At 41.5% G+C, this 27,192-nt stretch overlaps 2 protein-coding genes and 1 long non-coding RNA gene across 12 annotated transcripts in view; 1 reads left to right on the top strand and 2 right to left on the bottom strand.

Moving 5' to 3' along the window:
• The window catches only part of Phldb2 (pleckstrin homology like domain, family B, member 2), a 207,369-nt gene extending 198,035 nt beyond the window's left edge, over window positions 1-9,334 (bottom strand). For 7 of the 9 annotated variants that reach the window (XM_030249020.1, XM_006521928.4, XM_006521923.4 and 4 more), the window contains exon 1: window positions 9,112-9,178. In XM_030249020.1, the coding sequence (XP_030104880.1) occupies window positions 9,112-9,117 (6 nt within the window). In that variant the 5' untranslated portion in view covers window positions 9,118-9,178. Of the gene's footprint in view, window positions 1-9,111 lie in introns of all 9 variants that reach the window. The other 2 variants (XM_006521926.4, XM_006521921.4) reach the window with 2 other exon arrangements.
• Window positions 1,342-27,106, top strand: Gm15638 (predicted gene 15638). Of its 2 annotated transcripts, none has more exons than NR_152226.1 (3): window positions 1,342-1,449; window positions 22,610-22,712; window positions 24,373-27,106. It is a non-coding gene; the product is annotated as a predicted gene 15638 (long non-coding RNA). The 2 variants fall into 2 exon arrangements; NR_152227.1 differs by lacking the exons at window positions 22,610-22,712; window positions 24,373-27,106 and adding exons at window positions 3,532-4,526; window positions 12,063-13,028.
• Plcxd2 (phosphatidylinositol-specific phospholipase C, X domain containing 2) overlaps window positions 14,997-27,192 on the bottom strand; it is a 51,153-nt gene continuing 38,957 nt past the window's right edge. The window contains exon 4 of the mRNA NM_001134480.1: window positions 14,997-20,910. Within this exon, the coding sequence (NP_001127952.1) occupies window positions 20,754-20,910 (157 nt within the window). The 3' untranslated portion in view covers window positions 14,997-20,753. The remainder of the gene's footprint in view (window positions 20,911-27,192) is intronic.

Here is a 27,192-nt window from a genome sequence, read left to right on the forward strand (position 1 = left end):
TCCTGCCTCCAGGCTCCTGCCCTGTTTGAATTCCTGTCTTGATTTCCTTCAATGGTGAACAATGATGTGGAAGCATATGCCAAATAATTATTTCCTCTTCTTGTTGTTTTTGATCATGGTGTTTCATCATAGCAATAGTAACCCTAAGAAAAGAGATGAGCACTAGAATTCGTCTTTTGTTGATTCCTGACTATGGATACAGTGACCCACTTCCTCTGACTATGGATACAGCGGAAACCTTCCTGACTATGGATACAGTGACCCACTGCCTCTGACTATGGATACAATGGAAACCTTCCTGACTATGGAGAACAGTGAATGTGACCAGGCTGCTTCTGATTATGGATACAATGTTACCCACTGCTGCTGACTATGGATACAATATGACCTTTTCTGGCTATGGATACATTGTGACCCTTCCTGACTATGGATATAATAGGAACCTTCCTGACAACGGATACAATGTGACTGGTTGCCTCCAGCTCCAGCCATCCTGACTTTCCTACCAGATAGACTACTGAAAACTTCCACAAACAACCTGCTCCCATTTAAGTTGATGGTGTCAAGGCATTTTTTCCCCTCAGCACCAGGAAAAGAAACTAATTCACAGAGTCATAATGAACAAGCATTAATCGTTTAATCTTTCCCTTTTAAGTGGAGAAATAGAGCACAGGATGACACAACTCAAAGGCAAGAAAAAAAGAAAAAAGCAATGCTTGAAATGAATGGCACAGTCTTGTCAGTCACCAGGATGCCCTTCATTTCTGCAGATTACAAGAGAGAAATCAGAGCCTCTCTAAAGCCAACTGCCCTCTCCGCTTGGACCCTCGGGAAAGATCTTTGATGCACTCTTACTTCCTTGGTGTGCTTTACTTCATGACAAATAGCCTTTCATGGAGCTTACAAAAAGGAACAGGAGCTCAGGCGTAAGTCGGCAATAAACTGGCTGAGTAACACTGGGCGAGGCAGCTGGCTTGGCTCAGGGAGGGGCAGATAGACAGGGGTGGTCTCGGGATACAGAGCAGAGTCTTCCTCAGCCCGTGGCCATTGTTCTGCTTCTCAGTGGACACCGGGGTCAGTCCCATCCATACTTATGCTTTTTCTCACGTTACCCACTCCTGAGTCCAAAGCACACTACATTCTATCTGACTCGCTGTCATGTTTCTTTAACCTCAGGCAAGTCCTGCCACCTCCAAGAGCTGTTTGTTTATTAAGGGAAAATAACCGTCATGACTGTCTGCTCTCTGAAGCGCTTATTGGTGACACGGTGGGTTGAGGGTGTGTGTGTGGGGGGGGGGGGGGGCAAAGTTCAATATCACTGCCAAGAATGCAGCTGCATGTGAACTCAGATGTGGTTCACTGCATTCTCCCAGGTGAATGGGCTCCTCTAAAAAGATGGGAGATGTCGGCCTCTCCAGTGCACAGCACACTCAGAATTACAAATCTAAGGTACAGGAGTCAGTCTCTCTGTCTCTGTCTCTCTGTCTCTCTTTCCTTTATTTACATATATTTGTGTTTGCTTGTGTGAAGGTATGTGTATCATGTGTGGGCAGAGCCCGCCAAGGCCAGAAGAGGGTATAGGATCTCTTGGAATTAGACTTATGTGTAATTGTGAGTCACCATGAATCATTGTCTGCAAGAGCAGTAAGTTCTCTGAATAACTAAGCCAGCTTTCCTTTCCGGCGCTCCATATTTTCTTTACGTAAAGTTTTTATTAGCATACATTAGCTTCTGCTTGTGTGTGGGGGGGGGGAACAAACAATCTCAGATTAGATTTGATGCCTTCTCCATAGAATGGAATTCATTCTTGATAAAAAAGAAAGGGTGGTGGGCACAGAGAAGAATTTAATACTGTTGTTTACCTCAATGGATATGGTGACAAACTGCTTTCTGGTCACTTGAATTTATAACTACAAAAGAATCCCATCCTTGGCCTTAATCAGAGAACCTTCTTTACTGTAAATGTCAGTGAACCGAGGGACTGGAGGCTGTCAAAATGATGGGAGTACTAGACAAATGAGTGCCAGCCCTAAACAGAACATTGACGCTCCTTTCCCCTCTGAACTCAAAGAACATTGTTGAAGAGGGGGCAGAAAGAACAGAAGAGCCAAAAGGTGGAAGGGGGAGCTGCAACATACTTTTTCCTGGGCATGACACAGTCATTGCAAACAAAAACTCATAAGGAACAAGGGTTGTCCGCACTGGACCTGCACAAGACTAGGCTTGTCAGTAAGCAGTCATGGATCTTGGAGAAACTTAGCAGAGCCTACCTCTCCCTAGTGAATTCTTGGCTACTTATGAATTCTGAGGTAGTGAGTCATTGATTATAATTGTGTAGCCACTGGAAGCTTATTATTGGATAATTCTATATCCATGATCACACGAACAACCCTGGTTAAACTCAGTGACTCACAAAACAAGAAGACATGAACATAGGAGGAAGGGGGCATTGGTAGAGTTGTGGGAGGGATCTGAGAGTGAGTGAGTGAGGGTAGTCAGAATGCATAATACGGATGTCTGAAATTGTCAAGGAATAAATTTAATTTATAATAAAATATAATCCTGGCCTTGGATAAAACCCATAGCTGTATAACTAAGAGGAGACTGACTGTCTATTTCAAATATTATAAAAGGTAACACAAGGGCTGGAAGGGTGGTTCAGGGGTTAAGAACAGTGACTGTTCTTCTAAAGGTCCTGAGTTCAATTCCCAGCAGCCACATGGTGGCTCACAGTCATCTGTAATGGAATCTGATGCCGTCTTCTGGTGTATCTGAAGACAGCTAAAGTATACTCAAATAAACAAACAAATAATTAAATCATAGACGTATATAGTGTATCTTGGTTATATTCACCCCAGTACATTCTCTTATTCCCCTCTGACTGACCTTTTTCATCTTCCTACTTCCTAACTAGTGCCCCTTCTCTCTTCACACTGTTTCTTCTTTCAGTAGTTTTGTGCATGCGCTTAGATGAGACGTGATTCACATGGCCTGTACTGTGTAGCAGTTTCCTCCAAGATTAAAGCCTTCTATTTTGGAGGGAAATGTCTTAAGACCAGATGTTTATAGGGAGGTGAAACAACAATGAGCCATTTTACTGGCCTTCCCATGTTGACATCCTCATCTGCCCTGCAACCTGCTCTTTCTCTTCTTCTGGACAGGGTATCACTGTGTAGCTCTGGTTCGATTGAAGGTCTCTGTTGACAGGTTGTCTTTAGATTTTAAGAGATCCATCTGTCTCTGCTTCCAAAGAGCTGTGATCAAGGCCATGCACCACCACATCTGACTCCAATGTCTTTTTAAAAATCTCTTCCTCTACTAAAGTCACTGTTGTTTGCTACTTAATACTACTCACAGGTATTTGCTAAGATTCCAAAATACCCGGGATGTTGTATTAGTGATTGAAATTATAACACACAAACACACACACACACACACACACACACACACACACGGTTAAGCTTAAACCCTTATATATAAAGATATCAAATCTTGATTTTGTTTTTTGTTTTTTGATTTGTTTCTAAACAGGATCTCATGTATCCCTGGCTGGCTTGTAACCCACAGAGATTCTCCTGCCTCTGCCTCCCAAGTGCCAAGTGCTAGGATTAAAGGCGGGTACCATCATACTCAGCCTGCAAAACTGTTCATAAAAACAGTCTCTAACACCTTTCTGTTGCCAAACTGAAAATCCATCAACAGATGTTACAGATTATTCCTGTAGAGATACATGTGAGTGAAATCCAGACCAAGTGAAGTTTTGCCAAGCCTAGACAGAAAGACAATCGTGGAGTCGGGATACGGATGACTTTGGCTGTTGCATGTGCTTATGTTACCAATACAAATAGATTCTATGATAATACGTCTATGAAAATGAGGAATCCCCATATTGTAGATAGATGCCAGACAAGATGAGTTTCAATCAGGTTCCAGGAATTGGTTCTGCTTATATTCATGATTGCTGTCTAGGAAAAAGTTAGATTTTGTGGAATGCAGGAGTTTGAAGTTGAGGTTTCCTTGTCTTGGCATTGGCAGAACCATTCTGGGGCTTTCTTAGGCTATGAAGAATCCTACCATACGGATCTTCCCTGTGACCTCTTCTGCTTGGTCTCTGGATGTCCTCTCCTCTCGTGACATGCTTGCATCCTAACTGCGAGTTTTTAGCTGCTCAAACTGTGGAATCAAATGAGATCACCACAAAGTGGCCCCACGGATGAAAGCACTCTTTCCACAGAAACTCACTGGCACACCAGCTAAGGGCACTATCCAAGATTCTTCTGAAGAAATGCAGTCTTCCAAACAGGAGGCCAGTGACGACCAATGACAATCCTGCTCAGTTAGAATTCTCTGTAGGACGCATGGTTGGTAGTGTTGTGGCTCTCCATAATAAACAAAAGACTGTGAGTGTTACCTCAGTGTGAGTGCACTTAAAATTAAAACTTTGAATCATGCTCTCTAAATAAAGTTGGAGCTTTATGTGACAATATCATCCTCATTTTACATTCTGGGCAGCTCTCCAAGCTCTGGTGAGTTATTATTATTACTATTATTATTACTATTATTATTAATTGTTATTGTTTTTACATTTAACTCCTTTACTGTTCCTATAAGGAAAATTGACCTTGCAATTAGAGAGGGGAGTGCAACAGTTTTGAAGTTGGTGTGGGCTGGGATAGTAATCACATTCTCTCTGTTGCTTACCTCAAACTTATTGATCCTCAAGGTCCATAGAAACTCTGATACAGTGGCTGATAGGCCAACCAGCAGATGACTGCGTGGAGGTATTAGTGGGTCTCCCACTCCGACCAATACAAACTACGTCAAGGGACACAGACTGGAGGATACAGTGTTTGTGTGTATATATACATTCTGTCATAAACTCCATTAATGTCTTACGTCACTCAAGGGCAACGATTTTGGCCCTTAGGTTTTATTAAGTTACAATTATGGCCTTCATTTTCATTACTCCACAAAATCTAATTAAGATAACACCACTATGGCTATGTCCTAGTAGAATTCTAGCCAAAACCAAGGAAACTGCTGTCTGAATGGATCTTTACAGCCTGAGAATTGGTTGGACAATCATTTGACATTCTACAGGGCTAAAATAGCTATGGGCCTCACTGCTCCCATTTGGAGGCCTTGAACATCTAGAAGAATCCTTGTGTAGTACACACACACACACACACACACACACACACACACACACACACAAGAATAAACAATTTGAGGTCTAAACCCTATAGGACTTGTTATATGCAAGGGACTGAAACAAGATCTCAGTGGGATTGAGTCTCAAGTTTCTTATCTAAAAAGAGTTCATTTCAACTGTTATGGCATCTGTTATAACATAAAATGGCTGTTATAACATTCAATAAAATAACTCACACACCAGAAAGAAAGTCGAGAAAATGTTGAGCTTTCTTTCAAACCAGTGTGAAAACAGAAATCAATTTTTAAAAAAAATCTTGTAGAGAACTGAAGACAGTAAGTCATTTGCCTTGTGTGCCAAAGCCCTTTTCACTACATTTACACATGATAATAAAGAAAAAAATTTGTATTTCCTCTGTACTACATTAAAATCAACTTAATAAGCAAATGGAAGAGTGTTTGTGACAATAGTCAGAACTAATTTCTGTCATAGCTTCTCAAAGTCATCACAAGACAACCTGTGGACATTGGTAGTTGTTTTACAAGGTCAAAAACATACCATAGGGAACAGGCAAAGGGATAAATGTAATCTCTAAGAGCCAAGCAAAGGCTTTAGAAAAGGACTCTCCACCTTTTTATATCAGCAATGGACACAGAAGAGCTACTATTGTGTAGACTTGTTTTCCCGGACAATGACACAGAATACAGTCTTTCAGATCAGATAGAATCTAACTAACTCAAATGTTACCTTATGTTCATGAATCCATGAAGTGGACACATTACATAGCTTTGTTTTTATTAGAACTAATGGAAAGGGTTAGTAAATGGAATTTAACAATTTATTCATCTAATGTTTGATACAGGTAGAGAATTCTTTTGAGACATTATCTTTTCACTTCACCCATCTGTTTCTTCCTGTGTTTTAGCCAAGAATAATAACACAAAAATAAGGTTCATATAAGGCCAACTGATTTAGGAGGTAGATATGGTGATGCATCCAGAAATTCCTACTTGTAAGGCCTCTGTTGCCATATTGCTGAGGTGTGCAAAGGTAGGCTCAAAAAGAAGAAACCCTTTGTTCAACCATGTTCGACTGACCACATTTCATGATAGCACGTCTTTATCTTAATTGTGTAAGTACTGGGCACTGTGGCTGCCTTGGAATTTGTGCCAGACAGCTAATGACATTTGAAAGAGAAATTTGAGGTTAACAGAACTTAGGGTTGGTGTTTAAATAAGAACACCCTCCCCATAGACTCATGTGTTTGAATGCCCATAGGGAGTGGCACTGTTAGGAGATGTGGCCTTGTTGGAGTAGATGTGGCCTTATTGGAGGAAGTGTGTCACTGAGGATGGGCTTTGAAGTTTCAAATGTTCAAGCCAGGCCCATTCTCTCTCTCTCTCTCTCTCTCTCTCTCTCTCTCTCTCTGCTGCTTGATGATTCAGGTGTAGAACTCTCAACTTCTTCTCCAGTACCATGCCTGCCTGCACATCACCATGATGATAATGGACTAAATCTGTGAACCATAAGCCAGTCCAAATTAAATAGTGTTCTTTACAAGAGTTGCCATGTTCCTGGTGTCTCTTCACAGCAATAGAAACCCTAACCAAGACGGACTCCAAGCTAATGTGTGTCTATGTAGTTGCCAATATTGGAGCTTTAATAGAATGGATTGCTAATTGTAAATGAGGTAAAATCCTCATTCTACCAAATCCCTTGAATTTGATGAGGGGACATTGGCTGGAATGCATGAGATAAACTCGTGAGTTCCCAGAAACGTAGCAACATCATCTCCTTTTCTGGTTTTACACTTTCAACAGGGACCACGGGTTTGAGGGCATGAAATGAAAGAGGTTGAGTCCTAACCTGAGAATGAACTAAGCTCATGAGGATCAAGAACATTCTAGTGACTGCTACACCTAGCTAGACTTCCTTCTGCTCCCTGCCTGTTTCTTTCTTTATATTCCATCTAAGAGGTCTGACGTCCACTGCTTATGCCATTTGATCACAGTAGCACTCAACTGGCCTCAGGCAACACACAACCACAGACTAGTGCAGAATCTGTGCTAGTGAGCGTTGTTTACCTTGCTGGCTTGGCTCTCTGGTATATGCTACTGTGTGTTCTCAAGTCTTCTGAGAGACTTGAGACTTGACTCACGAGAAAGACAAGATTGGAAACAAAGTAGAAGTGAGTCCAAATCTGGGACTCACGACAGCATTATCATGGAAAAATTAATTGACTTTCATGGCTCTAACTTCCTAATATGTAAAAGGAACAACAGTGCCTACACTAAGTCAGTCAATCTCAACAATAATCTCCCCCTAGCTAATATTAGATGTACAGAAAAAACTGATCTACCACACTGACCTTCTAGTATGAACTAGAAGCTAAACAGAAAGGATATGTAAGTGATAGAAGGCAGCCTGCAGCACTGTAGGTAAATCTGCCAGTATATTTGAATTCCCGAAGTCTTTACCCACCTCTGTCACTTGTGTTATTTACAGACACGCTCAAGGTTGCAGCTATAGACATATTTAACATTTTGCAGGGCATCATCATGTAATTCACAAATGGTTATTTTCTAAGATGGTCCTTAGAGGCAACTCAGACATTGTCCAAATCACAAATGGGGTTTAATGTCTGCAGTGGTCTCAATTCCTGCATCTAATTAACTGTCAAGCCATTACAAATTCCAGTCACAATCCTCACCTGGGGGTGTTCACCTCCTACCCATAAATGATTGACCAAATAAGTATCACACATCACTTTGTTTAGAGGACTGGCCAATCTGTTTCCTAAATGGAGTTCAGAAGAATTGGGCCCCACTACCACAAACCACCTGAGTAATAATTGTAAGAGCTAGAAATCATTACATAGGCCAGACAGGTCTATGTCGTCACAACATGCCAGTTCTGCAACTAACGGGGTTACATTAAGACTAGAGAAAAGTGGATCATATCTGTTAAAAAAATAAAGTTCTTGGAATGTGTAAATTGAGGATATTTCTATTCCTCCCTATTATTTCTTGATAAACTGTTCTCCAAGAATAAGCTAGCGTCTTGTTGGATCATTCAACTACTTTTTCTGGGTCTCCAGTGACAGCCGAGGCTTTCTCTAAAGCCACAATTTCCTGTGCTTGAGGGGAAACTCGGCATTAGGTCTGTGAGTGAGTCTTGATTGAGTTAATGAGTCACTGAGCTGATATGGTTCTTGGGTGCTTACCACACTGGAAAGAACAAAGACTTAAAGGGATTAGAAAAGCATATGGGCTTTTGCTGACTTTTGTGACTCCTTTCTATATAACAATGTGTATGTGTGCATGTGTGTTCTATGGGGGCACTCAGTTAGGCAAGGACTTTGGTGGTCCTCCTTTAACGGTAAGGAACAGTGTTGGGTCAGTAAATGATTGACCTGGCTGCTCTGGCGATAAGCTTTGGTAAATACACTTGATTCTGCTCCAGGGATTTCAGGATTCTTTAACGCTTTAGGTTCCAAAGCAAGAAAATGCTTGTAGGTTTTTGAGAAATCTTGTCATTTGAAGTTGACAGCCTTCAGAAAAATATGCACTGTCCTCTCCCTTATCATCTTGTAAGCAGAAAGAAGTATATGAAAGCAAAGATCTGGAGCAAAGAGCCATGCTGGAGGAACCACCAACAACAGAAACTTGTCAATCAATCACAGATAGGCTATTCTATAATGAGAGAGGAGAATAAATCTCTGCAAAATTTGAAGCATGGAGAAGAACTGTCAACAACTTTCAGAGGAGAGGAGATGGTAATACACAGCTTGCTTTCTAGGTTATGTTAATGGACAAGAAACCGAATTGCCTTCACATACAGGGATATCTACCACCTCTCCATCAGCAGACCAGTGTCAAAGATGTCCTGGTTATGAGGTGAGGCAAGGTATTTGTTCTGTGATCTTGAGAGAAGGAGCAATGATAAGATAGGTTACGTACCTCCATTGCTGCTTTCCTATCCGGTATCTTTCCTAGCTTCCTTCCCAACTTAGCCGGAGAGTCTAGGGCTGAGGCAGCAGCATGCACTCTTCCCCAGGAAAGAAAGGGAGGCAACTCCTTTGTCTCCTTCCCTGCTGTCCACAAGCAGCAACTTTTTTATGGTCAGGAGTGTGGACAGATGTGAAGGAGGGAGTCTGTGCTGGTCTCTGCTGCAGACCTGACCAATCAATACACACCAGGCCTACTCAAATCCAACCAGAGAGCTGGATGGCAGAAGCAGAGAGCAGGACTCGGAGGTGGTGGCAGAAAACAGTGGCTGAAAGCTATCGACTGTCCAGCAGAGATTACTTTGTCACTGGGTCTGTAGACAAGAAGCCTTAAGACTATCTACACAAGAAAGGAAAGCTTCACTCCACTCGACCTTAATGACATCAGGAGGGAATCTGGGGGATCCTTTATGAACCCTCCAATTTAGTCATAGAATTTCTTCTATTGACTTTTTTTGAGACCTATTTTATAGTTCTTTGAAGAAATAGGGTTGTCTGTATTGAAAATGTGGTATGTGTTGGACATACTATCACTTATGTTACAGTTTTGTGATGAGAAGAAAAGGCTCAATGGAGTGATGGTCACACAACCAGAAGGAGGTGCTAAAATTGGTATTAGAAGCAGCTCTGCTCTTATAGTAATGGCTGTAGTAATCTTCCCATGACACAGTCTGAAATAGCCTAATAAGGATGTCCAGGCCTGATTCCCAGAACTGTGAATATACTACCTTATAGCAGCAATTTTCAACCTGTGGGCCATGAATTTGTGTGTGGGGGTTCAAATATCACATATCCTGCATATTAAATATTTGTATAATGATTCATAACAGTAGCAAAATTATAATTATGAAGTACAGTGAAAATGTTTTATGGTTGGAGATCACCAACACATGAGGAATTATATTAAAGGGTCAGAACTTTAGGAAAGACAAGAAACACTGCCTTATATGGTAAAAATGAACATTGCATATTTTATTATGGTGTGTGTGTGTGTGTGTGTGTATGTATGAATTAATTTAACTAGGATTACTTATAGGAGCATAGACTACTTATCTGTGGCTACACCATTGAAGAAAATGCCTCTCCATTTTCCAGCAGCCATCAATTGCTAATAGGTCTTTAGAAAATGGTGGGACCTCCTACATGAAGAATCTTGAGACGAAAGATTATTGTAATTTATTCAATCAGAATTATAAGAGGTTAAATCAAAAGCCTTGTAATGTCAGAGTCAAATATGTAAAATGCAAAGTTACTTGTTGGAAGATGGACAAAGATCCTGAGTCAAGTAATATAGACATCTTCTAGCAGCTAAAAAGGCCAAGGCCTGGGTTCTCCTTGGGCACACTGAGAGAGAGAGAGAGAGAGAGAGAGAGAGAGAGAGAGAGAGAGAGAGAGAGAGAGAGAGAATGGTCTCAATGGCTCATTTTAAATCATTTTAAACCTTTGGTTTGAGACTTGTAAGATAAAGAATTTGTGTTGTTTTGAGTTATCAAGTTGGGTGCAATTTATTGTGGCAAGAGGCAGGTGCTAACGCATGCCTTCCTTTATAATAGTGGGCTGGTTTTTAACCCTTCCACACTTTTATTCATATATAGTCTCTATTTTTTTAAATAGTAACCCCTTTCCTGGTTATTTCATACACCCATGATACCAGGGGAGGCAGCAGGAAATGGCAGGAAATAGCTCCAGGAAGAGACTCAGAGCCTGGATTTTGTCCTTTCACCGTTTTTACATCTACCATCTTAGAACTCTGAAAAATTGAAACTTAAATCTGTACTGGAGAAATGACTCAGCAGTTAAGAGAATGCGACTGCCCCTTTCAGAGGACCGCAGTTTGATTTCTAGTACACACATGGGCACTGACAACCATCTATAGCTGATATTCCAGGGGATTCACTTCCATCTTCTGGCCTCTGCAGGCATTATGCATGCATGCTGTGTGCATACATATCTAGGCAAGACACCTATACACATAAAATAGTAATTTAAAAAGCTCTTGAACCAAAGTCATGTAACAACTTGGAAACATTAAAGCTATCTACATCAAGTTTCCATTTTATAGCTCCTCTCCATACTTCTCAGTTACATGCCTTCTGGATCCTTCCTTCTACTTATGCTTCATGTGGGGAGTTCTGATTTACCCACTTCTCTCTGAGAGGTGCTGTCCAGACCTGTACGAGGCCACCAACCTCACTGTATCTACCCGTGAGCCTGCTACGTCGTCCCTACAGTCCATCTAACCATTCCATAAGATTTTTCAGATTTAATTTGGTCTTTTATCTGATTTTTTTTCTCATTTTAACTCCCAAAAGAGTACCTATACTGAAAAAATTATTGAGTCTTAATTCTTCTTAATAGGGAGGACCAACCTTTTCTAGTAGCCATTTAAATTAGCCATACTTGTTTGCTTAGCAGAATTTAAGTGACACTTCACTTCATACCTAGTGAAATACAATGGTCTGTAACTTTTATAGAGTCACTGATCCTTTCTTCATTTATTTTATTGTTTAAACTGACTGCATATGTGTGTACCTGCGTGTGGGTATATGCATGTGAGTGTTGGTGCCTCTGAAAGCCAGAAGTCAAGTGCCCAGGAGATGGAGTTAATAGGTGCCTGGAAGTCACCCAAGATGGATTCGGGAAAGCAAATTTGGATTCTCTGGCAGAGCAGTTATAGGCCTTTAACCACTGAGCTGTGTCTCTAGCCGCAGGAAAGAGTCGAATGAAAGCTACAGACTCTCTACCATAAAGAAGGTATGCATTTAGCTAAGATTTGGGGCCATTATGTTATCATTCTGCAGGATTTCAGCTCTCTGGAACTAATCTCTGATGTGTGGTAAGTTCACAAGGCCGGTGACTTTAGCAGATGTCAGTCTAATGTCTTCTTTCCTTTATGCTTTACAGAGGTAAAATGAGGACTCCTGGGCCTAGATTGAATGAACATCCAATTAGGATCAATCAAGAAAGACTTCATGTCCCACAGCAGCTGAGTTCTCAGGTTAAACAAAGACTATCTTTCAGTGGCCTCCTTATGCAGTAAGAATTTACTGTTCAGATCTTTCTACAAGATACGTCTTACTCTTTAGATTTCTGGCCACTTAGATTAGAGCAACCCAACCACTGAAGCCATCTCTGTCACATGATGCTTGTGGGCAGAAGCCAGCACTTCTATTCTCCTCCAAGTTGGACGCTTCCCTCAAATCTCAGCCAGCTGAGAAAACATCCTGATCTGAAGTTTGTCCAGGCTGTCCTGGGTGAGGATGGAGGCACACAGCCACTGTCCCTAGTTTGTGACATCTCGCTCTCTGTGAGATTGAAAGGTTTCAGTTCTTCAAAATAATAAAATACCTTCAGTCACAAGGGACAGGTTTGTAGGGGAGGGGGAACAAAAACATGCAACTGGTTAGAAGAATTCCTTTTGGAAAAAAAATGTCACACATACACCAAGACATCAGGACTTTCCGGCACCACCTTCCCCTCAGGGATTCACAGAGAGGCAATCATTTTCAAAGGTGAAGAAGTGAGATTTGCTCTCTGAGTTTGGTATTTACCCAGTGTGGCCAGGACAGAAAGTCTTTTCTCCTCTTTGGCATGAATTGTTTTAAATGTGGAAGATGGATGCCTACAAAAAATACGAAGTTCTGGGAAAAAAAAAAAAAAAGATCTGTTTTTCTGTCTCACATACCAGCCCCGATATGTACTTAGCGACCAAAGAGTGTGTAAGAAAGAATTCAGTGGACCTTGGTTTTGGGGTAAAGTTTGTGGGTGGCAGCATCAGCTGTGTCCCCCATCCATCGAAGTCTAGAAAGGGTCAGAAATGTAGGATATTCCTGTAGCTTCTTCCAACATGCTTTTTAAAAAGCTAAAAGCAATCTTGAAAGTGAATTTATATCACTATTGAAACACCACTTGCTACAAAGACAGGGCAACCACAAAATAAATACAACACGAGCAAATAGACATCAAACATCAGCTGGATACTTTCTTCTTCTTCTTTCTTCTTCTTCTTCTTCTTCTTCTTTCTTCTTCTTTCTTCTTCTTTCTTCTTCTTTCTTCTTCTTCTTCTTCTTCTTCTTCTTCTTCTTCTTCTTCTTCTTCTTCTTCTTCTTCTTCTTCTTCTTCTCCTCCTCCTCCTCCTCCTCCTCCTCCTCCTCCTCCTCCTCCTGCTTCGTGATAAAAATGTTTCCTTACTAAGTTGAGACTTCACTATTAACTGATTGGAGTTGACTAAGGGGTTAACAGCACTCATTTTACATAAGGAGATGATCACCTGTAACCATGTACTATATGATAATGTACACCAATATACTATGCTTCACCATATATGTCACCAGCAGTATGAGTTCCACTGTCTGAGCAACACATTTTTGGTATAGGAATTTCACAACTTTTTATACACCAAAAACTATGTCTTTAATGATTTCTTCTATGATATACCCTAAGAGATAAAGAACTACCATTTCCAGTAGTTGAAAGTATAAGTACAGATGGCGGTTACTTCTTAGGACATTGTCTCCAATGTCTTCCTCACATGCTACCGACTCCTTTTCCATTGACCTCACTTCCAATTGGGGTGGGGAAGAAAATGAGTGATCGAGATGTAGGTACCCGTATCATCCGGACCGTACCTGTAAAGGCCCATTTGTGGACCACACTGGCTGAAGTTCTCTCTTCTATGTCTCAGTGATTACTTCCTGCCAAATCATTCAATCAACATGCATGTTTATCAGGCAACTGTGTTAAACTCATGGTGCTAGAGAGTGTAGGTGCAAAGTCACACCTCTAGCAAGAGTAGGTGTTAGCAGTGCCTGTTTTCTGAACACCACAATCTGTAATTTTACAGATACAGACTTCGCCTACGGTCACATAGATGGGAGGTGATGGAATTCACATGGAAAATTTTGGTTCATGCATGGGCTATGCTTATAGCCTGGTGGTAACATGATAAATTAATCTGTGGTTAGAAATTATGGAGTCCATACACGACGCAAGAGCTCTTTGTAAAAGAAACAATGCCTCCACCAAAGGCTTGCTCAGAAGTTGAAGAAGGAGAATAATATCTTTGAAATAATAGGATTGGATTGTCTTTGTGCCTGGTCACAGTGATGAAACCTGGTATTTCATTGAGTCATACATTATATATGAATACTAGTGTTTTTTTTAAAAAAAGGGATTCATTGATCATGATGTACATGAAAGTAGGCCAGAGGCAGGTGTGTCAGATTCATAAAAGCAACACCTACAGACAGACAGAAAATTCCTACTATGGCGTCATTCTTAAATCGCAGAGGCAGCTTTAACTCCAGCATGTGGTTTCATGCGATGCATTGTTGCTCAAAATTACTTTAATCTCTGCTAAATTGATTTTGATAACACATTATTTTGGAAATGTATAATGCAAAAAAAAAGTGGTGAGTGCGTTTGAGCAGATAAAATGGACCTAGATATTACATTAAAAATAATTACAAGAAGACAATATTGTAATCTCCACTGCAGCAGAAAGGTCAGGTTAGTCTTTTTTATTCATCGTATGCATGGCCAGGTCTCCTGAGTATTTTTGCATCCAGTAATTGCTCAAATGAGGGTGAGGCAGAGAGGGTGATCAAGTGGGGATGTCACTAAGGTCTGGGCTAACTTGAGCAGGAAGACTGAAGTGCTAAGGCTAGAGCTGGGAGAAGTGTGGTAGGTGTGACAGTGAGGACATTCCACACACTCTGACATCCCAGGCATGGCAGAGAGGCTTAGACGAGTCTTCTTGATACCAAATCTTCAGCTCTTTAAAACAAAGTTAGATGTCGGTCAGTAAGCAAATGTTCATTCAAACCAAGGAAACACGGCTATTAAAGATTCATGTTTATTACTAGGTTTAAACCTTTTTAACTGGCTCAAGTCAAACACAAGGAAACACATCATATGGTCAAATCTATTAACACTTTTTTTTTTCACAGTTAAAATGAGGTACTGTGGCTTCACAATAGTTTAGGATGAATCAAGTGATTTAATCCAGGTTTCAAGAAAGAAGAGATGCAATTCAACAACTACTTCCTAGAGGGAAAGAAGGCAGGTGAAGTGTATATGACATTGACAATCAGGCCACAAGATACATCTCAGAGTGTCAAGTAGCATATATGCACAATTTTATCTCTAACCTTAAAATTGGTAAAAATTGATTATTATTTCTTAAGTTTAGCAAACCACATGCATCGTAGTGTAAATCAATGAATAGAAGACAAAATATAATCTCCATTACAGCATTTATCAGATGCACAAATTATCTGAACTGACCAAGACTGATTTTTACTATGACAATTTCTGTAATTTTAAATTACTGATCAGGGAGGCTAAGTATTACAGTTGGTATGTACATAATACAAATAATGCATATACAATCTGCATTTAATACTTATTCATACTGGGGTAATAATAGCAGCAAGGTATTATTATTTCTAGAACATGATCTAAGAGTTATCATCTTGATACTATAGATCTATCTTTGACATATTATTAGTGCTATAAACCGATAACAGGTGTGACATTGCAACTATACAGAGTTGCCAAAGGCCTATATGACTTTTCAAAGTGTTATGCTTCTTAGTGGGCTTAACACTGTGAGCAAGCCTGTGCTATATGAATTGAACATTGGTCCCAATTTCAGGGCTCTAATTAAGCATAGTTCTAATGACTGGGTGGGATCAGGAGGCAGAATAGTGCATTGGAGAAGGCTAAAGAGCAACCACCAACATGGACAGAGCAGAGTCTCTGTCAGCATCTTGTGACGCGGTCATTGGCAGATGATGGAGATGCTAGTGACAAGAGGGGGAAAAGTAGCTTTCTATGAAGGGAATGAGGAAGGACGATGGGAAACTGCCTCGAGTCGACTGATGCAGTTGCCTCAACAAATGTGCTTCCGAATTTCGCCCAAAGAGAAGAGAGAATTGTCTTATTCGAACCATTTTGTTTTAAAATGAGTTTGATAAAATTTAGAATATTTTTACACTGTCTAAGACATAGTTTTTTTTTTCCTTTTTTTTTTTTTAAAGGAAGAATCAATAGCATCATTGTAGGGTTGCTTCGGAGTTAGGCTAGCTCAAGAGACATGGCCGTTAGTGTCAGTGTGTGCAGCAGGAAGCTGGGGAATCCAAAGGCTGTGGACGTAGGAGGTCTCTTGGGGCAGTCACAAGCTGATTAGAACCTTCTGGAATTGAGGAGAAGTTTATACTGACACCACTTGCTATTCAATCAGTCCACTCTCCCTGTGTCCTAAGGTGACACTACTGAGAAATGAAACTGTGGAATCACCTACAAGGAAGCAGCTGTGGTAGAGGGTTAAGATTCGCTAGACAGGTAATGAAATTGACAAGGACATCTATGCTCTTCTATGCTGCACCAAATGAGATTCCTGTCAGCTTGGATGTTTGATACTCTCAATGTCTACTGTTTCCTCTAGAGAAAACCTGCCTCCCAGGGGCCCATGTACATTTTGGCAGATTTCATTGAGCCCCACACATTATGTCCACCCTGAAACGTACAACACATCGTTGAACTCCATCGGCCTGCACCACATTCTTGCATGACTCTAACCATATTCTCTGCACATGTGCACAAAAGGGAGAATCATGCTAAGGGTGCATCCCTAGAGCACAAGGCATTCAGGCTGAGCTCTAGGACCTCGTAATTTATGAATCAGCCACCTGAGATTTGTGTCATTATTAAAGATGGAAGAACCAATGACAGCTTAGCCCAGGACCAGTTGCTCAGTTAAGGGAGATCTCGTGACCGTGGCTCATTCATTAGTCAGTTCTGTTTCCCAGAACATAACAAACAATCAAGGACATCATAAAAATGATGTCAGCATGCAGTCCTTTTGCTTCTCAGAGGAAACAGCAGTTTCCTTTCAGCCTGGATTTCTTCTGGGTCTCCACCTTACACTTTGTGCTTATGTGTATTATGTCTCTTTGGAGATGCCTCCTAACCTCTGACCACTGACCACAACCCTAACCCCTGACCCTTGACCCTAACCCTAACAACTGGAAAAAATGCAAATATCCAGACACATCAGAAAGCTTCATTTCATCTCAGAATGCTTCATTTCATTGCCTTCCTAAATAGAAGCATGAATTTCCAGACATGAACATGAGACTATAAAAAAATATCCAGGATTCTTAAGGTCTGTCATTATCTCTCCTCAGGTCATGTGCTTTTCTTTGCATGCATATAAAATATTGGATTTGAACTCTAAACTCTAGATTAACAGTTCTAAAAAATTCAGGGTCTGGACCCAGCACTAGAGAAAACAATCACTATCAAATCTTATGCAGCAAATATAAGTATTTTTTTTGCATGACTTCTAAGATCTGCCATGATCTCAGACCAAATCCTTAAACACTCACCAATCTCTTCCATCACATCCATCCTGACTTCTCCATTCAATCCGAAGAAAATTGTCTCCATCCATAACATACTTGGAACTTCTGATAAACTCAGTATTCAAGCCCTGAGACACCATTCTAAGCCACAGAGACCTAGGGGCATCTAGGTCTGGGCCATTAAGAAAATATGGCTGTGTTGGAATGGTGTAGAGTTCAGGAAGAACCCAGTTAAATTTCCAAACAGGAATGAACCCCAACTAAGTTAATCAAGCAGCATTTTAGCTGCTCTTGAAGTTGATTCTGAATAACTATGAGAACCTTTTTTTAAAATCTGAATGACTCCCCCGATATTAGAGAACATGTGATATATTTGGGTCAGAGCTCTCACTTGAAAACTATGGCAGAATGAGCTCTGGGGCCCATGTTCTACTTTTTCTCTGTCCAATTCACTTAAGTTTCTGCCTGGTCTTCAAGGCACAGCTTCAATGCATGCAGCTTTTCCAACATTGGAAGCCTGTTCTTGGGGCAGAGTTGAGTAATCCCTGGGAGGAACTGTGAATAATCCTCTCCCTACCTCTCAGATGTTCAGAATAACAGCGAGGCTGGGACCCTAACGCAGCATGGATGAGCCGGTGATATACATTCATGTACTCACTGTGGGAGAAGGGGCCCATACACGTGGCCTTGGAAGTGCTCTGTGCTTCTGTGTTAGACTTGATGGTGCAGGATGCAAACACTGAGGTGTACTTAAATGTCAGAAGTGAAATACAACTGTGTATTTAAGAGCAAAGGGAGAAAACGAAGTAAACAGTTCACAGAACAGTCTGCAGCCTTAAAGTGAAACTGGTATCCATTTGGTGCTGACACACCAGGCTCCATAGCACCAAGCACCCGGACAAAGCTGAGGCGCAAATAAAACAGAGCAGAATGCCTCTCCTGTTGCCTCCTTATCTCTTTGCCAAGTAACAAAGGGTTAACAGAAGGGAGTGATCTAGTCCCTTGTAACTAACTGATAGTTAAAACCAAAACCAAAAAAGAATGCAACAATAAAAAAACAAAAATAAAAACCTGAGGGTAGGCTAAGGTTTTGGGAGCCTCTCTGTAGAGCATCACAACGGAAGGGAAATGAAGATGGTGAGGGTATGCACTCCTACACAATGAGGAAGCCCTGTGCAGAAAGGCTCTGCCAAGTTTGACAAGAACATTCCAGAAGCCACCTCTGGGCAGGATTCAAACTCAAGAACAGGAGAAGCCAAATCAGGTTTTCTCAGAGGCCTTTGTGCTGTGGCCTCCGTGAACTATGGAAGTAAAAAGTCAAGGCCTAAATTACATTAGGGAAAGAAAGGTCAGATGGTCAGCCATTCGGGGCATGCATGTTTTCAATAGCTCACCCAAGATATCCCCACCGGCAGGCAGCATGCACAACTGACAAGGCAATCAAAGGGAGAGACGTGAGAAGTACTAGAAGGTCCAGCAATCTCTGTAAATATGCATGCCCACCCAGCCCTGCCTGTTTATATTCCTCCTTAGGAATGTGGAATCTGACACTCCTTAGGGATTCTCAAATAGGGCTGAAGGTTAGCAAAGCACACTCACGTGTATGCTCAGCCATTATTCCTAGTTCTACTCTTCCCAATGCTCTATACGCCTGTGTAGTATAGTTTCTCATGACCCTTTCACTTCTGTCCCTGTGCATGCCTTTGGCAGTAGCTTCCTATATCTGGATCACATCCACACCTATACATTGTCCCCAGCAGGACTGGGGTTGCGGTAGGGCACCTACAGCAAAGTTACGAGGTCACTCACAGCCCCTGAGATGCGCCATGCAGTGCATGAGTGGATGACCACAGCAGCATCCTGGGTAGGAAAAGTCCAGCAAACATCTGTGAGTGTTCTTCAGGCAGGGAACACTGCAGATCCTTACTCTATGAATAAATAAATTAATAAATACTCAAACAAAGCAAATGAAACAAAAGAGGGCTCTTATCAATAAAAAGCACCTCTTATCAATTAAAAAAAAAAGTTCCCCTTGTGTCTCCAAGCCCTCATGCAAAGGCAGTTGGCTGAACAACTCACAGGAAGTAGACTAAATGGAAAAACAAGCAGAAATGTCCAGCATTGCTTTTTTTTTCCCTCACTGGATGACATACGAGTCATGCTAAATGTCCCCGAGGTAGTCTTGTTTGCAAGGAGTTACAGACTGGCTCCAAACCCACTTGGACCATCGTCCTTCAATTCCATTGCACGTTCCCACGCATCCTGTGTCAGCCTCCTCCATGGTGTCATAGACAAGCATTGTGTCGTGCAGCAGACCAGGTCCCAGACAGATAATCAATAAGACAGGATTCTGCTCTCAGGCTTGAAGACCTCACTCCAGAGGACTTGGCCAAAATGATCCAGGTACTTGCCTGATAGTCGTTTGGGGAGAAGGATACAGAACGAAATCAAAGAACTCTGGCATGCAACCAACATGCATGTTTAGTCTGTATTGGGCCCTCACAGAAAAGACTTTCCAACTACTGTCCCTATCATTTTAAAGATAGGGCCCAAAATACATTAAAATAAGAAAATACTTTTTCTGATGCCAAGGGTAGGGTGCACTGCTTATATGAAGAATAAAGGTGCCCACTTCTAGCCCAAGATATGCAGAGCCAGCCTGTGGCTGAGCACTGTGATAATAAACATATCTTGCTCTCGTAGAAAGTGGTGATACTGTACAGTTCATGAGAGACCTGGTTCTTGGCTCCATAGGAGCCCCTTAGAGCTCTGGGTTGATGGCAGAGAGCTCTCAGGATGGTCCACGCTCACATGTGCCATTCTTCTGACCAGGAATGCCTTTCTGACTTAGTCTTCACACAGGCTCAAATGACCACAGAAGACAAGAGGAAGCTGGGCCAGTTAGGATGTTGCATAGCCCACAGAACCTGAAAAGGATGCTTCCATCTTCCATTTGCCACCACAAGCCACTGGGGAGATCCTGATGTTAACCATAGGAAACATGCATTCTTCTCTTAGACTTAAGTTTGTAAAAGTGTCTTTGGGGGAAAATGCATGGAAACCCCTTAGATTTTTTTTTAAGTCCAAGTAGCTATGTGAGGAAAGAGAGGGCCTTCTTTTCCTTCCTCACTTCCCCGTGACTGCCTACAAGTGAGTCATCTTTCCTAGAACCCTCTAGAATCCTACCTTATATCAACAACCTCAACCTCAAATTAAACAAAGCATGAATTCAACACTTAGTCAGAGCTCGATCCTCTAGGAGGTCGTTCAACTCAATCACAGTCGTGGCAAAGTCTATCAGGTCCACGAAGTCAGATGTGATGATGTTGACACCCATGGCGCCAGGCTTTTGAGTCTTCACCCAATCAAGGATGGCAGGGAGATTCCTACATGGAGAAAGGGTTAGGTGAAAAGAGGATAAACAGATAGTTAGGGTTAAAGTGACAAGAGCAGCAAAGGGCATGAGCCGCTTCTGTCACGACACAATGTGTGTCAGAAACACATAAGCCTTATATCTCCATGCATACTGATCAGGCTTCCACCAGAACTAACCTCTCCAAGGTTTCTGTTATGCAAATGACTATCTGCTTCTAGCATCAAATGGACAGCCACATTAACAGGAAGGACCTCGTAACACAGAGTCCATCAGTCCTCTATTGTTAGGTTCTTAGGGTTCCTCATAAAAAAATTCAAACAGATGGCAAATTGAATGAGGTTTTACAGTAAATGGACCCGCCCCTATCTCTTGCTATTTTACTATTTTGCTTGCCACGTATCTATCAGCACATCACCGTCGTTCTGTATGAATACAACACAACCTATCCATTTTCCTATTGATAGGCACACAGACTGTTTTTAATTCGCAGTCATTATGAATAAACTATTATGGGCATTCTTTTATGAGTCTTTTTTATGGGCATCATCTTTTATTTTACTTGGATAAAAATCAAGGGTTTATTTATATTTAGTTTTATAAGAAACTGCCAGAGCTTTCCTCGAGGGGGCCACCCCACTTTACAGTTGCAACAACAGAACAGGAAAGCTCCGGACCGTTAAAGTTCTCCCTAAAAATTGGTCCCATTACTGTTGTGAAATCTAGTCATTCTAAAATAAGTGTGGCCACTCATGCATGTCTGTGATCCTAGCCTATGGAAGATTGAAGCAGAAGGATTGCTGGGAATACAGACTGGATTTGTGTGCCCTTTTCTTGCAAGTATCCATGTATTCATCACTTTAACAATTCTTCCACCTACTTTTTAATCATTTTTTATTATTTTCCAGTTTTGTATTTGTTCTCTGAGAGTTTCACACAATATGGCTTGATATTATTCCTTCTTTCTTCTTTTAAATGTTAAGTTTTAGAAACATTTTTACATCTGGGATACTAGCCTTTTGTCAGATATATTTGGCAGACATTTCTTTTACCTTGTATTTTTCTCAACAAAATATTTTGATAAGCCTGGATTTCTTAATTTTGATGGAGTGCAATTTGTTATCTTTTTTCTTTAAAAAGATTTATTTATGTGGCTATGTCCTTATGGGGGCATGTACATGTGTATGTATGCATGTGTGTGTGTGTGTGTGTGACCTCATGGTGGTATGTGCATGTGTGTGCAGAGGTGTTCACAGAATCTAGAAGAGGGAGTTGGATCCCCTGGAGCTGAAGTTATAGGCTGAGAGCTGAACTTGTGTCTTCGGCTTAGCCACCTCTCCAGTGAGTGCTCGTAACTCCCGCCATCCCTCCAATCCCCCATCATTTTTTTTTTTTAAATTTCTGTGATTTGCTTAAGAAACACATTCACTTCCAATTCACAAAGATTTCCTTCCTTCCACAGTTCCTTCTGAAAGCTTCAGCGGATTCACCTTTATCTTACTTTTTAAAAACTACCAGTTAATTTTTTTTACAAAAGGCCAGGGTTCACTTTCCACAGAGATAGTTATCCTCGTACTGCTCATGGCTCTTTAGTAGATTAATATTTAATCAGCTGTCTCTTGAATACAGTTGCTGGGGTTATTTGATAAACAGAAGACTTCCGGTGTGTCAGAGGCTCAGAGCTCATGATGTAAATAACACTTTCATTCCAGTGTGACCTACGTGTGAGGAGCCACAGAGGAAGAGAAGAACCATCAAGGCTACTGGCTATCTTGTAACAGTAAACACAGCTCACGAAATACCCAGCAAAGGAAGGTAGAAACTGGCCTACAGTTGATTATTGCACGTCTAGGAATCCCTTGGGTTGGATTTGCTCTAGCTAACATCCATGGTCCGTCCCTCTCTTCTGTTACTCTCTGGCTCTCCCCGCACCCCATTTCTATCCTCCACTGAAGCTTGATGTACCCTCATTTCGTAGTCTTCTAGAAAAAGTGATGTTAAGACCTCAGCTCTTCTCTCAGTCAGCAGAGACTTCACTGCCATGAGTTGAAATAGTCTTATTGATCAAATCACTTTTTTAGAAAAAAATTGTATTAGCTGGTTGTGGTACAAAAGTCCTTCTACTTTTAGTTGGGACGCTTGATGATCTTAACTGACTACAATTCCTTGTCTGTCAGCTACTCTTCCCTGTGAAACAGGATCAATCAGAAAGATAGTATATGGAAAGTGTTCAGAGCAATGGCTGCTTAGAGCAGTGTCGTGTATTTGGCAAAGGAAAGGTATCATAAAGGAAAGAGTAAAGAGGTCGAAAGAGAAACATTTGGGGGAGTAGGGATAGGAAACCTCTTATATATCCACACAACGAAGTTGTGAAGTTGGGAAGCGGGGTTGAAGAACACAGAACTCTCAGACAAAGGCCAAAATTTCCCATCCGTCCCACGTGAAAGACACAGTAGTAGTGAGCTTGTAACATTTAGGATTCAAAGGATCCCTGGCCAGAACCTATGTTTGGAGATCCTGCGCCACCTGCTGGTCATTCTGGGGGAATGATACTTGCCAGGTAGAGGCAGCCCCGACCCTTTGCAGACTATAAATCCATACTTTCCAGATTAAGTGGTGAAGAAAAGCTCATCTCAGAGACCTCAAGGACATGTGCAGGGACACCCGATTGTCCAGAGGACTGTGTTAGCTCACTTACTCTGTCATAACAGCATATACACTGTTGACTTCAAAGAACTGGAGTTATTTTCCCCTGTTCTAGAGGCTACAAGTCAAGGTTGAGATGCTATTGGGCTGGGTTTTTTCTGAAGCCCTTATTCTCTATTGCAGGAGATTTCCTCCTCCTCATGCCCTCCCCTCAGCAACCTATGTGTCATTTTCTCTGTATGCACACACATATTCCTGTAGTCTCTTGCCTTTTGCGTGCTTTTGGAGATCTTATTACATTTTCAAAGATGACCTTGACTGTCCCCTCCTCTGCATGGATGCTGGGATTGCAGGCTTACACTGTCTTGCTTCTCTTCTATTGTCTCTGGGTTTAAGTTTCCTTTGGACTTCAATGTGAGTAGATTAGAACCCACCGTAATAGCCTTTTAACTTAATTCTCTCTTTAAAATGCAATGTCTCTAAATGTACTCACCTTAACTTGAGGGAGGGGCTCAGTACATAGCTCTGGGTGGCCTTGAACTCGCAAAGATCTGTCTGCCTCTGCCACTGGAGTGCTAGGTCTAAAGGTATGCACCACTAAACCTGGTTGAATTATTATTTTAATATTATTATTTTAAAACTGGTTAATTTGAAGAGAGGGGACATAATTCAATGACATTAGTAGGGACCCTACAGGTTTCAACTCCAGGCCTCCTGACTGCATTCTGACTCACTGCGAGCCTTTTGGATCAGGTGTTTTCCAGTCTGAGGAAAGCTACAACAGAAATCCAGGCTGAATTGTCTATATATGTTTGTGGCTTTCTTCCAGGGTGATGAACCAACGTGAACAAGAGACTCTCATGTTCCAAGTGGATCTGAAAGTTGGGAATTAGCTTCCTACCAAGGAAACTACCTGGTCCCCAGTAGGAAGACACACTGGATCTTCCCTGGCTTTGAGCTGTTGATCAGTGCTCGGAATCAGCTATGTAGCATCCCTGTTCAGTTAGCCAGTACAGACAGCCTTCAGGGCGCTGGTGCTCAGGGGGAGAGCCCACGATTATTCAGTTGTGAAATGACAGTCATGTGATTTGCTGGCACTTGGGAACAGACTCCTAACCACAGCCACGTTCCTGCTCCACTGATGTGTAGGCACAGGAATGTAGGATCACACTCCTAATATTCCCATGACCAGAAACAGTGAGGATGCCAAGAGAGCTACTCATTTGAGGGACACATTCTCACTACCAGCTGGGAGACATTGCCTTTGCGCTCATCTTCTTGACCATTAAACAGAGAGGCATCATTCATTGGCAGCAAGACTAAGAAAGCAGGACATGAGACTAGTGAGAGTGTGGATTACCAGCTGTAACTAGTGTGAACTGACTAGATCCAGGGACTACTAACTCAATCACGGGGGCCTAGAAACACTAGGAAATTAAGCTTAGACATTCTTTCTGCTCACAGCAGTGCCCAGCACTACACAGACGGAAGCCCGGCAGACCTGACAGGCTCTTGGCTCTCACAGGGGCTGTAATCTTAGTTGTAATCTGTGATGCTGGATCATTTAGCTTCCCTGAATACTGTCGTATATTAGGACCCACAAGGGGCCTTACATGGCATGCCCCTTCTCCACGTCAAAACACTGGCCCGGATTTAAGAATCAAATAAAAGCATTTGCAAAAGGGTGCCTTTTATTCAGAATAAAGGACCTATCCTTCGTGTGAAATAGCCTCTTTGGCGGCCCACACAGACTTGCAGTGGACTGGTCTTCACTCAGGTATAGAAATGTTCATGTTAGATTTTGCTAAAAGACTATGGGGCAAAGGCTACAGGAGTCCTCTGTGTCTCTCCATCTGCCTCTTCCCAGGTACTCTTTCTGTTTTTCTGAACATACAGAAAACTTCACTTTTACTGAATGAGTAAGTAACATTAAGCTACAAAGAATGAAGAAAATGGAATAGGAACTTGAACATATATTTTTAAAAAAACGCATAATTCTAGGTCCTTTTAAGAGATATCACACTGAATTAAGGTTGATTGTTTGATTTGATTTGATTTCATTTGGTTCGCTTGTTAGCTCACACTTAGAATCCCAACACTCTTGAAGACTGAGTCAGGAGGACTGCAAGCAGTCAGTTTGAGGCCAGCCTGGGCTACAGACAGGGTTTCACTCTACCATACCCTTGTTCCCAAAGAGTGTTAGCATCTAGCCTAGTCATAGCTTCTCCTGGCTTTGAACTCACAATCCCTTGCCTCAGCCTTCCAACTGCTGGGGATTGCAGGTGTGCAGCACCATGGCCAGCTGAACACAGTTAATTTCGTTAAGACTTTGAAGGGCTGCGTGGAAATGAGCCCATCTTCAGTCCATGGTTGACATTATCAGGAGTTCTCAGCACAAAGCAAGAACACTGTTCTTGCTTGCCTTTAAAACACCTGACTAAGCACATGGCTATTATATGAAACCATGTTTCTCAAACTCAGAACCAAATGAGTGTGACTAGGCATGTGACTGGGCATGTAACTGACTAGACATGTGACAGACTGGTCATGTGACTGGGCATGTGACTGTCGTGTGACTGGGCATGTGACTGTCATGTGACTGGGCATGTGACTGACTGGGCATGTGGATGACTGACTGGGCATGTAACTGACTGGTCATGTGACTGTCATGTAAATGGTCATGTGACTGACGGACTGGGCATATGACTGGGCATGTAACTGGACATGTGATGTGACTAAACACACCTTTCATTATTCAAATTCTAGTCACTACCTAGAACTCAAGAACTAAACAGATACTTGTAAATATCTTTTTTAAAAAACCTAAATACATGTCTCTTCAACTTGTTTTACAAAGGATAGCCTACTGAAAAGTGAATTTATAATATCCCTCTACATACATATTTGTCATATACATATATACACATATACATTATACACATACATGTACAAATATGTATACACATACACACTTATACACATAAACAATCTACATATATACCCAAATGTTCATATACATGTAATATGCTTTCTTGCCATCCTCTATCCATCATTCACTGGTGCCCAGGACGAAGAATATCATCTCATACAAAATAACTGGATCATCCTCGTTTATACGTATATCAGACCTAATCCTAGCCCAAGTATTTGAGGCTGTGGCATGGTACTCAAGACTCAATCATGGTCATGAAAGAAGAAAGAACAAACTCCTGGAGGACCATCCCACCGTCCCTAGCATGAAGCATGACAAACTTTATTTAGTGCTTTTTAACAGTGATTATCCCAGTCAGCTGTGTGGGCAGTAAGAGGATCACCATGGGTGTGTGTCAACAACAACAAAAAAAGCCACTGGGTGACATTGGCTCAGAGTACTTGTCATAGTATCAAAATATAGTGAATATTTATGGAATAGTGCAAACATTTTAATAAAGTATCAAAGGATTCTTAGAGTGCTATTCCTATACTACCCCTAGAATCCACAGCTTTACAAAATGGTGTGTTTTATGTTTTTGTAATTCTCAAAGTTTTACTGTTGTTTATTCAGAATAAAATCAATTTAAATGTTTGTGTGTGTGTGTGTGTGTGTGTGTGTGTGAGATGTGTGTGCAGATATAGTTGTGTGTAGGTACATGTGTATGTACTTGTGTGG

This window comes from Mus musculus, chromosome 16 (genome assembly GCF_000001635.26).
Source record: "Mus musculus strain C57BL/6J chromosome 16, GRCm38.p6 C57BL/6J".
Taxonomy (NCBI): Eukaryota; Metazoa; Chordata; class Mammalia; order Rodentia; family Muridae; genus Mus; species Mus musculus.